Source organism: Vicia villosa, linkage group LG4 (genome assembly GCF_029867415.1).
Source record: "Vicia villosa cultivar HV-30 ecotype Madison, WI linkage group LG4, Vvil1.0, whole genome shotgun sequence".
Taxonomy (NCBI): Eukaryota; Viridiplantae; Streptophyta; class Magnoliopsida; order Fabales; family Fabaceae; genus Vicia; species Vicia villosa.
In genome coordinates, this window is record NC_081183.1 from 129,533,618 (window position 1) to 129,548,765 (window position 15,148).

The 15,148-nt window shown below is 33.8% G+C and overlaps 1 protein-coding gene across 1 annotated transcript; it reads right to left on the minus strand.

Moving 5' to 3' along the window:
• Positions 1 to 2,187: 2,187 nt before the first annotated feature.
• On the minus strand, positions 2,188 to 6,283 carry LOC131595215 (bidirectional sugar transporter SWEET17). Its single transcript, XM_058867513.1, has 6 exons — positions 6,086 to 6,283; positions 5,892 to 5,928; positions 5,610 to 5,820; positions 5,144 to 5,305; positions 2,757 to 2,876; positions 2,188 to 2,610 (listed from the first exon to the last, which is right to left on the minus strand). Exons 1-6 carry the CDS (start codon positions 6,117 to 6,119, stop codon positions 2,428 to 2,430), a joined length of 747 nt encoding a protein of 248 aa, XP_058723496.1. The 5' UTR covers positions 6,120 to 6,283; the 3' UTR covers positions 2,188 to 2,427.
• Between the last annotated feature and the right edge of the window lie 8,865 nt (positions 6,284 to 15,148).

Genomic DNA, 15,148 nt, shown 5'->3' on the forward strand with positions numbered 1-15,148 from the left:
AATATTTAAAATAATATAAATATAATAAATCATAACTATCAATAGTAATCAAATCATAATATTATAATATCATAACTATCATAAATATATTTAAAATAGTAATAAATGTTAGTAATACAATATTTATGTTACTACAATATTTATGTTTATCATAATAATAGAGGGTAATAATATTCTGTTTCCTAAAATATAATATTTAATTATTTAACATATAATAAAAAAATATTCTGTTTTAACAAATAATAATAATATTTTGTTTTTTTATAATAATAAAATATTCTGTTTTATCAAATAAATAAAAATTTAGTTTACTAAAAATAAAAAGTATATTCTATTTTTACAAATTTCAGCATATATTTCTACTAATTTCAGCATATATTTGTTCCCATTTCAGCATACATTTGTACCTAATTTCAACATACAAAAATCATACAACATATTTTTATACCCATTTCAACATATATTTCTACACATGTTCATAAAACATACAGACCAATTATTTCTATCATACAAACCAATTAAAAGAATTTCTAAAATAACAAACAATTTATAAATATGTGTACCTTTGTAAATGGATTTGATGAAAATATAGAAAGCAGATCTGAATCCAACAAATTTTTTGAGTATTTGGATCTTGATTTTGTATTAAAATGGAGAGAATTGAGAGATATAGAGGAGTTGGGAAAGGGTTGGAGAATGAGAGAAAATGGGTTTGAGAGAATAAGAGTTTGAGAAGTTTTGAAGAGTTGTTTAATTTTGATATATAAAAGGAACTTGTGAGGTGAATATCACCCCGCAACTTTTCTGACTGTTGTGATCTGCGAAGTGCAAATCACCCCGCAACATTAATGTCAGAAATTGTACATAACGTTCACCTACCCCTATGTCAATCAATGACTTCAATTAAAGCTTTTCACCCACTTTTTTAAAAAAAACTTGCGAGGTGGCTTTAACCCTGCAAATATTATTCTGTTGGAACTTGCGACGTGGGGTTCACCCCCCAAATTCTTTTTCCCCTTATGACATTAAATTTCTCCTTGCCACTACTGACGCATCATTAATTACACAAATAAATTTTCCCCCAAATTTTTTAAAAATAGTTGCGGGGTATTTATCACTTCACAACATTCTTTTAAAAAAAAAATTAAATTTCCTTCTAACTGTTGCGAAATGGAAAAACTTATAATATTTTTTTAAAAAAAAAAACTGTGTTGCGAGGTGAATAACACCCCGCAAGTACGTTTTTTTGCGAGGTGATTACCACATGGCATAGTCACCTGGCTAATGAGCTGTTTTCTTGTAGTGAATTCTTCATTCTCCTCAAATTTAATGGCAAGAAATATGATGGTAAGTGATGAAATTGAATGGAATCTTTACCACTTCTTTCTACTCCACTCTATCCATTTTTAAGTGATCCAAATAATAGAATCTCATTATATTCCATTCTGCTTCACTCTGTCACATTCCATCAATCCAAACATACCCTTAGGATGTGTTTGTTTCAAGTTATGAAACAACATTCCTTAGAATCATATTCCCAGAATTCTTATTCATATGAATAATATTCCTATCCATGTGTTTGGCTAAAAATAAATTTTTATGGAAATGTTTACATATTTTATTCCTATGAGAATTTTGGATTTCCACCCTTTATACATGGAAATAAATATGAGAAAAGTTATGTGTAAAATAATTTATGGGAATAAAAAGTATATGTGAACAATTTTAAAAAATTTGAAATAAACATGAGATTATTGTATTTCCCATGTAATATTTTCGGGAATATATTTTCTATCCTTGAAACAAACACACCTTTAGGGTATGTTTGGCTATTATAAAACAAACGGAGTGGAATGGAAAAGAATGGGACGGAGTGGAATTACATAAAAATGTCATTCGGGTGTTTTCATATTATTTCATGACAGAATAGAGAGATCTTGTCATTCTTCCTAAATTAAAGTGTATAAAAATGATAACAAATAATTGAATGGAATAGAATACATTCCATTCGATTCCACTTCGATTCCATAATTTTTTAATCAATTCAAACAATAAAACTTTAATTTATACCATTTCATTTCATCCCATCTCATTCCATTCCATCTATTTAAAGACAAATTGAAAATATGAAATTAAGATAATTTAAAACTCTCGATTTATTTTAGTTGTTTAAGAGTAGTTATCAACCATTTATTTGTATTTTGAATTTTTCCTAAATAAAAAATCACCGAATAGAAATACAAAATTAAATTTTTTTTTTTACAAATTTTAAAACAAGAAGATTACGCTATCACCAATATATTTTTTCTTTTTATCAAAACGCTATCACCAATCTTTTTGAAACACTATACTACAACACTCCACTCTCATGAGCTAACCAAATGAAAACTCATTGATCAATAGTTTTGAAACTTGAAATAAAAACTACTAGATAGGCTCGTTTTCTCTATCACGTGACTCATGATGAGTTGAGGATGAGATGAGATGCTCATGTTGTTGACATCCTTCTTCCAATCTGTTTGAAACATGCTTCAATGGTTTTCCATTTTTGTAGACCCCATACAACACCAACTGCATAGCTCCAAGTACAAATCCTGTACCATTTGGAACCTATATAATGTTGAATTATTAGTATATACACTAGTGTTTTTTTAATCTATAAAGAAGTTTCTAGATAGATATACACATATTATAAGAAAACAGATATTATATATAATTGCATATGATAATGACAATAGCATAGATTTCAAGCTTACCCCAAGAATAACATCACGAACAAGAACAGCATACAACAGCCAAACGCCACCATTTAAAAAGAAGAAAAAAGAAAGAAGGAATGGCAAATATTCCACACTTTTTGTCGTCACCACTGTTTTCTGAAAAATACAATTATGTAAAATAGGTCACGGTAACATAATAATGAAAGATATATTAAACAATTTAAAGCATGTTTTTGGTGGAGGGGTCGGAAGTGATGAAAGAATATGAGATTATTATATTTTATGAATGACATGGGGTTAAGTCTTCTATGGATATGATTTTAAGATTTTTTAAATTTGGGCGCATAATTAAGATAAACACCTGGATATGATTTTCAAACTCATAGCGTCACACTTATTTTAGCAATCAGACTTTTTTTAATATTAAATTAATCTGGATACCAATCAATCTTTAGAAACTATGGAGGAAAAAATTTTATATATAAATTTGTTACGGGAAGAGAAAGAATCACAAGAAATTTGAATCAAGATTAAAGATGAGGAAGACAAAGTATTGATTAGGAAAAAGATATAAAAAATAGGTGAAAATGTATCTCTACCATTTATTTAGTGAATGAAATAATATCTCACCAGGCTCGACATTAGTGAAAAGGACCAAAACTATAATTACTACCGTTGAATTCAGAAATAAGAGGTAAAAGAAGTGTTGGAAATGAAGAGTAATAATAAGGCTATTGAATTAGACAATATACCTATTGAAGTGTGAAAAATTATTGGAGACATGTACTGAGTAGCTCATTAAACTCATTAATGAAATTTTTATGAGGTAAAAAAATGTTAGATGAATGGAAAAGAAGCACTTTAGTTTCAATCTATAGAAGGTATATGATATAGTGCCTATTGAGGTTTTTTGGAAAACCTTAGAGAATAAAGAGGTTAGAATTACATATATTCAACCTATTCAAGATATGTATTAACAGGTATCGACTAACGTGCGGACAAAAGGTGGAGAGACAAACAATTTCTCCATTACAATAGGCTTGCATCAAGGTTCCTAAATCCCTACCTTTTCACCTTAATTTTATATGTACTCGCGGAACATATTCAAGAGCTAGCACCGAGATACATGCTTTTTATAGACCATATAGTCTTACTTTGAGAGTCGAAAGAAAATTTAAATGAGAGGTTTGAGACATAAAACTGAGCTTTAGAAATGCATAGTTTGCATCAAAGCAGAAATAAGATGAAATATATGAAATGTAAATTAAAAAAAAAAATTATAACCTAAAGGTGAAAGTTGAAGACTATATCATCCCTCAAGTCATACAGTTAAATATCTCGAGTATGTAATACAAAATAATAGAGAAATAAAATAGGATGTAAACTATAAAATTCAAGTTGGGTGGCTAAAATTGAGGAGGGTTTTAGGGATTTAATGTGACGCAAAGGTATTGCTCAAGCTGAAATTTAGGAGGGTTTCAAGAATTATATGTGTATATCCGTCAAGCCGGTCTCATTTAGTGGGATAAGACTCTATTGATGGGTTGACATTAAATTAATTTTGAATTTTAAAAAAATTTTCAAAAAATCTATAATGAAATAATTGGATATGCACATATTTATATTGACTATTATTTTACCTTATTGTCAACAATTAATCTTCAACCTAGTTTTTTTATAAATTTAATTGATATTGATTACCTTATAAAAATATTTTATGCTTTTAATTAATTATAATTGGTAAAAAGATTGAATTTTTAACTTTTTCTCTAATCATGTTAAATCTTTGAATGTGTATACTTTTTTACATTGGTAGTTGTATGAAAGCTGATATTTTCTTATATACAATAATTATAGATTAACTTTTGACCCATTATTTTATCATTTATATTAGTCTATTATTATTGATTGTATACCGACTATTTTAAATACACACGTGTACAATTAAATTATACAAAGATGTGATTGGCATATGTAAGTGTTAGATCTAGATGTTTCATTGAGCATTGTCATCACTCATCATTATGAAACAACAAATATATGAGGAAAACTGTGGCCCGTGTGTGGGACAGTGCTCTTATCAGGTTCCCTCTAATGAAAAATAAAGTAACCTATCAAATCAACTTCAAAATAAGAATAAAGAGAACCACTTATTTGGAAGAAAGAAAAAAAAAAGATATTTGTGATATACAGAAACTATACAGATCCAACTCATTGCCATCAATTATTTCAATTTAGTGAACACAAGATCTACCAAACAGTCAAACACAAATTATTGCTCTTGATTTATTTTTTAGGTCAATTTAATTATAAACTTTAAATAATAATAATAATAATAATAATAATAATAATAATAATAATAATAATAAATAATAATAATAATGCAAAGTTGAATTATTAATTAAAAAAATGGAGAAACTTACCATAACAGCAAGAGGTGAAGCATACATAAGAATGTTCAAAGCTGCACCCATGATACCAACAGCACCACTACGAGCTTCTCCTTCTAATGCTAACTGAGTTGCAACTACTGCTGCTCCCAACACTCCCACGTCCAAAATTCCAGCCAAAATTGCAGTCTTAACCTAAAATTAATTAATCAAATTTAATATCTCTAATCACCATTAATCAAATTTTATACACAACTAAAACATAAAACAAAATTTTCAACTAAATCAGTTCAGTTGATAGTTATGCAAAAACATCTCGTAGATATATCTTGCAGTAGATATGCGGATTTGAACGGGATAAAATAATTAAACTGACATTTGGTGATAGTGAAAGAAATTTTTTTTTTTTTAATAGGCAATTTGTGCCTAGCAAAATTCGAAACCGAGACTCTGAGATTTGAGGGGAGTGAAAGAAAAAGTTGAAAAAGTGATATTTTACCCTCATTTTTGGTGGTGCATAAATGAGAAACAGAAGAATATAGATCGTCTCCACCACGATGCCAAAGCCATTAACAGTGGCCACAAGGTATTCTCCAGGTTTAATGGCTCCATAGTAAGTCCATAATGAGGAATTAAGCAATGTGCATATGAAAGGAAAACTAGAGAAATCTTCTGTAGATCTATGCTTTATTATTCTCCAAAATGTTGGCCTGCAACACATTGTTCAATTAGTTAAATAATTAATGAATTAATTAGGTGAGTAGAGTTTACAAGAGCTTACACTGGAGAAAGAAACATGAGAATTGAGATGATGTTACCTATTATACAAAACAAAGAAAAAGGTATATAAGAAATTGAATACCATTTTTGGGGGTGAATCAATTGATAAAGATTACTACTAGTAGGATTTAAGATGGTGCAAAAGAGTGAAAGAATAAATAGAAAAATATGCATATGATTTGAATGTGTTGTTACCTATGACTCCAACAAAGAAACTTGGATCTGCCATATGTCGAAACCAGGAAACAAGATTATAAATGGGTAGTTTCAATTTCTTTCTTTTGTTATTGTGCTTATTTATGGTTGGAGAGAATAGTGAGAATGAGGTGGAAATACTGTAGGCGTTTTCTTGTCTGGTCAGAAATCAAAACATCAATGATATTTTTGTATATCCTGTGGGTCTCTATATATTTTTCTCTCTCATTCTTGTTTTTCAATCTTTCATATTTTAATTAAGAGCATTAGGACTTTTTGACTCTGCATTGGCACATATTAGTGGCAACTTGCAATAGAATCCAATAGTAAGAGATGTCATGATTGAGTGTTTTTTAATTAATTAATGAAGTGTTTGATTCACTATAATGTTATTAGTTTTACATTGTATAAAAAACATATAGAAGATTTAATTAGAAATAAAAATACTTGTGCTCGTTTTATAGGAAACTTTTATAATTGAATTTTTTTTATAAGCAAAGGAATTAGTTAGAGAATATCTTACCCTTCTCATGAGTCTCTTATGCACCATGTGAGTTGTCTAAAATATTTTTTTTGTTTTCGTAGATGTATCTCCGAAAGTAACTTTTTTTGTTTAAATTTTGTTTTTGTTCCGTAGATGTACCTCCGAAAGTAACTTTGTCTAAAATACTTCTCATGAGTCTCTTATGCACCATGCGAGTTGTCTAAAATATTTTTTTGTTTTCGTAGATGTACCTACGGAAACATTTGATGTTTTCTTCGCGCCAGACTCTTCTCCTCCCTCATTCTTTACATTTCTCATTACAAAACTCTCAAACTCCCAACCTCAAAAATCAAACGTTCACCAAAGTTATTTTTTTCTCTCGAGTTCGGCCGTTAACTTCAACGTCAACGATCAACACATTCCAACAACTTCAAAACTCAATTTAATCGGTGAATTTTCGAGTTATTTTAGAGTATTTCCCGTAATAGAGTTTGAATCAATTTTTAGGTGTAGAAATTATTAGTTACTTTTAGAAACATAAATTAGAGACAATTTAGGTATTGTTTGATGTGTTAACCGGACGATCAAACCACCAAAATAGAGTTTTTAATCCTCTGCAACAGTGACCAGACATCATTTTTGCCTTTTAGAGGTTTCAGAATATTTTGTAGATGCATCTACGGAACATATGAATCTCTGCCTATAGTGCCTCCTCTGCCTCTAGCACCTCCTCTGGGTCTACCACCTCCTATGCCATCTCCTCTGCCTCTACCATCTACTGTAGCACCCCTTTTTCTAACCCCAAATATATCACACAATCTCACAGAGTAATCATGCATAAGGAAAAAGGGCGCCACATGTTGATTTCCACAAAATGAAAATCCTAAAATAACATACATACAACATTCATAATATGCAAAGATCATATTGTAACACAACAATGTAAATCCCATGCTTCCATACATTATGCACAAACGCTTGCGGAAAAACAAAATAATTGCTATCACATAATTTCAATGAATATGTTCCATACCATATTCATCTACCAATTCAAAATAATATTAATATCCATGCTACTTGAATTCACAAATCTAGGCTACAAGGCCTTTAAAACAACATATCCAAATGTTAACACATACATCCAAGATATTCAACAAAACATAAAGATAGCAATGTTCAAAACATAAGCATAAGTCAATACAAAAATCCCCCCAAGTGTTACATGATCAGAGCATATGATTTGCTACCTAATCAATACACACTCGGAAGCTTTCTAGCTAACCACGAACAAGCAACTACTCGTCTGAACCTGCACGTTACCAACAAAGGGCAACATTCAAACAGAATGGCGAGAATTCAAATTATTGTAGAAAACATAATAATGGGAATGCAACATAAATAAGCATACATTTCACAATTCATCACTCTTCCCGAAATAGACAATTCATATACCATATATCAATCATCATGCAAAGCAATCTCATAGATACAATAACAATCACATAGAACATAATGTGTCTCGAATGTATAAACGTGACTCAATGCATGTGGTACCATGTGAACCCAAAGTTTCACCGCTTTACGATTCAATATCCAGAATCCAATCTACGCTTTCGATCCGGACAAGAACAAAGCCAATACGCCTATCTCCAATTAAGGATCACGTCGTCTACGCCTATTTCCATTCAAGGATCAACGTCTCTTACCATGTGAACCAAAGTTTCACCGCTTCCACCATAAAGTCGACCATGCTATGAATGTATGTACAAATACCAATATTATGTGCAATTAAGATTATCTCATAAATTTTAACTTACCGCATACCACAATAATCCAACTCTATGAATTATCCGCCAATTGTACACAACATTCACAATACAATTAACAATTACAACAAAGTACTACCACCATCATATATCCAAATCACAATTATCATGAATATATTACCACACATCATACTAACAATTGTTATTCACCACATACCAAAACATAACGCACATAAAGGCAGTTACATGTTATTTCACATAACAACATCATAATTAATCAATTGCTAATCAATCCTATCCTATCCTATCATATAGAATATCACAATAGTTTTGTAACGCTTCGAACGACGCATAAAAAGGAGTCACGGATCAAAAGATACAACATTTCAAAGTTTGGAAAAAGTTCCATAGAGCAGGGTCCGCTTAGCGTCGACCTTCCAGCGGGCTTATGGAAGTTCAATTTTCAACAAGCCGGCTTGAAGCGGACTTGTGCAAACTAAAAACATAAAACATTCAATTTTCACAGCTCCACTTAGCGGACTAGCTCCGCTTAGCGAGCTCGCGCATTTTCAATTTTCACTCATTATCGCTTAGCGAGCCAGGGGCCGCTTAGCGGACATGCGATTTTGCAGAAAAAAACCAGAAAACTCATAACTGCGAAAATCACAACCCACTACTCAAAAACACTTCCAGACATCAATAAACAGCAATTACAACCAGTACTCATCATCTTTTAACAACATTCATCATAAAAATCATGTTTAAACATAGAAATCCATCAAAATTAGCATAAACCCTAACTTTTCTATGTTTTCATGAAATTGAAAGATGAAGAGAATACATACACAAACACATTACCCAATCATATAATCTATATCAACTTGTATTCTAACCCTTACCTCTAGTTCAAATCCACCCTCTTGATGAAAATCTACAAATCCCCTCTTTTCTTCTTCTCTTGCCTCTTTCTCTTCTTTCTATCTTTTTTATTTTCTAAATCTAGGTTATCTCACAAAATCCTCTATTAGCTCTAATTGTTATGTTGGGCTTAACCCACCCAATACTCTTTCTAACTCAACTAGGCTCATTTAGCTAATTTACAATAGGGTTAAATAAGTTTTTGGTCCCTCTAAATATAGTGGTGTTCAACTTTAGTCCCTCTAAACATTTTCTTTAAAGAATGGTCCTCCTAAAAATTTTAATTTTAACTTTTGATCCCAACTGCAATTTAGCGACGTTTTTTACAATTTAGAGACGGTTTTAGCGACAGTTTTTTATTTAGCGACAAAATTAGAGACCATTTTAGCTACGATTTTCCCATGAGGGATCAAAAGTTAAAATTAAAATTTTTAGGAGGACCATTCTTTGAAGAAAATATTTAGAGGGACTAAAGTTGAAAACGGCTATATTTATAGGGACCAAAAACATATTTAACCCTTTACAATATCTACCAATTACTAATTAGCTAAATTATCACATTAGCAAATAATTAAATAATTATCACACCAAACTATAATAAAATAAAACACACAATTATCAAAACATCAAATAATCTTAATTAAATAAACATCTAATAAAAATAGGATGTTACAACTCTCATCCACTTAAAAGATTTTTTGCCTCGAAAATTACCTCAAACGAACAACTCCGGATACGATTCCCTCATCTTCTCCTCGAGTGCCCACGTGATATTGCCATTGGCCACTCCACCCCATATCACTTTCACCAAAGCAATCTCCTTACCACGAAGCTTATTCACCTCTCGATCCTCAATTCGCATAGGTGATGTATCAACCGTCATCTAATTGAATAACATGCAATGAATCTGCAATGTATCTCCTCAATTGAGACACATGGAACACATCATGAAGATTAGAAAGAGACGGTGGCAATGCAATCTGATATGCCACTTCACCCACTCTCTCCGAAATCTGATAAGGACCAATGAAACGCGGCGTTAACTTACGCGACTTCAAAGCTCTACCAACGCCCGTTATTGGCGTAACTCGAAGAAACACATGCTCATCCTTCTCAAACTCAAGAGCCTTCCTCCTCTTATCATGATAACTCTTCTGAAGACTTTGAGAAGCCTTCATCTTCTCTTGAATCATCTTAATCTTATCCGTAGTCTCTTGATTCAACTCGGGTCCAACCACATCACTCTCTCCTAATTCATACCAACACAAAGGAGTTATACACCTTCTACCATAAAGAGCTTCAAAAGGTGTCATTCCAATACTTGAATGAAAACTGTTGTTATACGTAAACTCAATCAAAGGAAAGAAACTATCCCAATTTCCTCCTTGTTCCAAAACACAAGACCTCAAAAGATCTTCAAGAGACTAAATAGTCCTCTCCGTTTGACCATCAGTTTGCGGATGATATGCCAAACTCAAACGCAACTTCGTACCCAAAGCACTTTGCAAACCTTCCCAAAATCTAGAAGTGAATCTTGGCTCTCTATCCGAAACAATAATCGACGGAATACCATGAAAACACAATCCTCTCTATGTATAACTTAGCAAGTCTCTCCATCGAATAATCCATCCTCATCGGAATAAAATGAGCATATTTTGTCAACCTATCCACTATGACCCAATTCGCCTCACAATTAATCGATGTTCTCGGCAAACCCGAAACAAAATCCATAGAGATTATATCCCACTTCCACTCGGGAATAGATAACGGTTGCATCAAACCAGATGGTTTTTGATGTTCAATCTTTAACTTTTGACAAGTCAAACATGAATAAACAAACTCCGTTATATCCTTCTTGATACCTTGCCATCAAAACATTTTCCTCCAATCTTGATACATTTTAGTAGCACTAGGATGAATACTCAAACCACTTCTATGCCCTTCCTCAAGATTCCTCTTTCTCAAATACGCAACATCCGGAATACAAACTCGATCACGACATCTCATGACACCATTCTCATCAATCCGAAAGTCACCACCTTTACCTTGATTAATCAATGTCATAATGTCAACCAACCTCAAATCCGATTTCTGACCTTCTCTAATCTCATCAAGAATGCCACACGTAAGCTTCAACATATCAAGCTTAACACACGAAGACGTCGCTTCACAAACCAAACTCAAATCTCTAAATTGTTCCAACAATTCCAACTCTCGAATCATCAACATAGACATATGCAATGATTTCTTACTCAATGCATTGGCTACAACATTCGCTTTTCTATGATGGTAATTCAAACCAAAATCATAATCTTTCAAGAATTTCAACCATCTTCTTTGCCTCATATTCAACTCTTTCTGATCAAACAAATACTTCAAACTCTTGTGATCACAATACATATCAAATCTTGATCCAAACAAATAATGCCTCCAAAGTTTCAAAACAAGCACAACGGCAGCTAACTCCAAATCATGCGTCGGATAATTCCTCTCATGAACTTTAAGCTGCCTTGAAGCATAAGCTACCACTTGCCCTTTTTGCATCAAAATACCTCCCAAACCCAACAAAGAAGCATCACAATACACAACAAAAGGTTCCGACGGATCCGACAAAATCAAAATAGGAGCCGTATTCAACCTTCTCTTAAGCTCTTGAAAATTCGACAGCAAAGATAACTTAGAAAATACCTCAATGAACTTCCTATAATAACCATCCAAACCAAGAAAACTTCTAATCTCAAAAACAGACTTAGGAGCTTCCTATTGAGATACAACCTCAATCTTCGAAGGATCAATTGAAATACCAACACTCGAAATCACATGGTTATGACTCAAATACACTCAATCTCCCTGGTCTCGAGTCAAATCCACCTAATTCTTCCAGTTTCGAGTCAAATAGACCCGATCTTTCTGGTATTGAGTTAAACACACTTGTACCAAACCCATTTGAGCCTGAAGAATTGGGAGTTGAGTCAAATCAATCAAATATACTAGTAGTTGAACGTGAACCTGAAGTGGATGTGAGATATGGAAAGAATCTGGTTTACATGAGAAAGTCAAAGGCCGTTCCTGAATCGACACAAGTTCAAGAGCCTGACTCGACTCCTTCAAATGAGGTAATTAATTCTTCTGAATTGCAGGATAAAATTATGACCCAAACAACAGATGATAACCTAGACCTTCCAATTGCTATTAGGAAAGGTACTAGAAAATGCACCAAACAACCTTTATATCCCCTTTCAAACTATCTTTTTTTTCAAAAATTCTCACCTACCCATAGAGCCTTCCTTACAAACCTTAACGCTACTTCCATACCTACTAATGTTTCTGAGGCATTGTCTGATGAAAAATGGAAGCAAGCCATGGATATTGAGATGGACGCACTGAAGAAGAATGGAACATGGGAGATAGTGACTTTACCAGAAGGAAAGAGGCCAGTTGGATGCAAATGGGTGTACACGGTAAAATATAAGGCTGATGGATCAATCGAAAGATATAAAGCCAGGTTGGTTGCCAAAGGGTTTACACAAACCTATGGAATTGACTACTCAGAGACATTTGCACCGGTTGCGAAGATGAATACAGTGAGAGTAATTTTGTCACTTGCTGCCAATTATGGTTGGAATTTACAACAATTTGATGTGAAGAATGCTTTCCTACATGGGGAACTTGAGGAGGAGATTTATATGCAGGTACCATCGGGGTATGAAAAAAATGTGTCTGACAATACAGTTTGCAGGTTGAAAAAGGCGTTATATGGCCTAAAACAATCACCTCGAGCATGGTTTGGAAGGTTCACTAAGGTTATGTATAATACCCAGTATTATAATTGTCCTATTATTATTACTAAATTGTTTTGGTATAAATGATGGATAAACATAATACACATTCTTACTAATAGGCTTGTTATGATAATTGAGCCAATTAGTGACATGGGAGGGTAGTTTAGACATTTCCCACTTAATTAGATGTAAGACTTGGTTTGTGGTCCCTCACTCTCTTTACTCTTGCAAAAACCAGAATTGTTGTTGGAAGGGAAAGAAACGTGAAATAGGAGGAGAGGAGTGAAGCCATTGTCATCTTCAAGCTTGCATGTACCAAGATCAACCTTGAGCTCAGATTTTCACCACTTCCATCTCTGTTCCAGCTTCTTCTTCATCTCTAAGGTGAGTCCTTAGTTAGATACCATGGGGTTTTTGCATGTGGGGTTCCAATTGGGGTTTAGGGATTATGAGTGAATCAATAATGCTAATCATGTTAACTCTGCCATAATCTCTGTCTACTGATGTTTCTAAATGTGTTTATGTGTTACAATTTCGTTTAAACTGTTATACAAGCATGGGGGAACATCTATAGGATGTTGGGACTGGTTTAGAACTCTTAAATGCAGAATTTTTGGGTCTGTCAGCGATGTAACCGGTTACATGGTTGATGTAACCGGTTACATGTGTGAAAAAGGGTGAAAAACGCAATTTTTAGGTCATGTAACCCGTTACATCACTGTTTGGGGCAGATTTTCCAAAACTTCGGAAATTCATAACTTTTGCGTCGTAAGTCCGTTTCGCGCAAACTTTATATCGTTGGAAAGCTAGTAACATGTACTTTCTAATAAAATTGGTCCCCAAATCAGAATGTTTGATTTAATAATATTGGAACCTCACTTAGTGCGCCTCGTCGGGCGAGATTTTACGTTACTAATTCCCCCGAGAGCAGTTCCGTTCCGAATAGAGAACCGAACGCCTCCTTAGTCGTGTGAGACTTGTTTAAATTGTATTTGAACATGTTAATGTTGTTTATGATCATGGATGTGTTGATTCTCAATATGCGGATCATTAATTAGTGCATTATATTGATATGCTTTATGATGATCATATTATGTTTATCCGTCCGTTCGATTGACGTTCGGAGATGGTTACTTGTTTGTGGCATGATGCTTTGTGTGATAATGATCAGTAATGCCCGTTGTTTCGGTTAAGCATTCGGGATTGATTGTATTGTGTGATTGACGCTTGTTATGCGTGTGGTATGCTAGAATCGAAGTGGGCCACTACTAGGTGGTAAGGCACCATTGTATATGGACTAGTTTCCGACAATACCATTGCGAGTGTGCTTGTGAGAGTCTTTATGGCGTGTCTCACATGGAGAATACACCTTGGCGTTCTTGGTATGATTGACACACCTGAGCTACCATTGCGAGTGTGCTTGTGAGAGTCTTTTTGACGTGTCTCACCTGGAGAATACACCTGGCGTGCTTGGTATGGTGGAGTTGTGATGCCAATTAGGCGAAATCACCTGGATAACTCACCTCTAATGGTGCCACGTAGGCTACACCATTAGGCTCCTACCCGGTTGGGCTTGTACAGTCATTTAGGCGTGTCGCACTTGTGATAACCATATTGCGTATAGATGATGACGGGGCCATGACGCCGTGTAGGCAATGTCACTGCTGTAACTCGTCACGGATAGGATTCCATGTAGGATTGTCCGTTTCATCTGGCGATGGTCTTGTGCAAGTCTTCTTGACGACAGGTACTTGGTGACTCACCGAGGGTGTGTGTGCAGCCTAGGTAGATTGGTTGTTACCACTTCTGGATTCCCCGTACATGGGTATGGGTCTGCATACGTGTTTGTTGTACTATTTGTGTACTGTGATGCGATGACTCCTATGATGGACGATTCATGTGTTTGCTCCGTACTTGTACCGGATGTGAGGATAAACCCCGGATCAATGGTGGATTCGGTTTTGTTGATGCATGACCCTATAGAACCGAGTGGACCCATAGGATAGGAGGACTCACTGAGATTTAGTAATCTCACCCCAATCAACTTATATTTTTTCAGGTGTGGTTTAGTAGCGTTTGGTCAGTACCAGGTTTGGACTGAAGACTTGGAAGT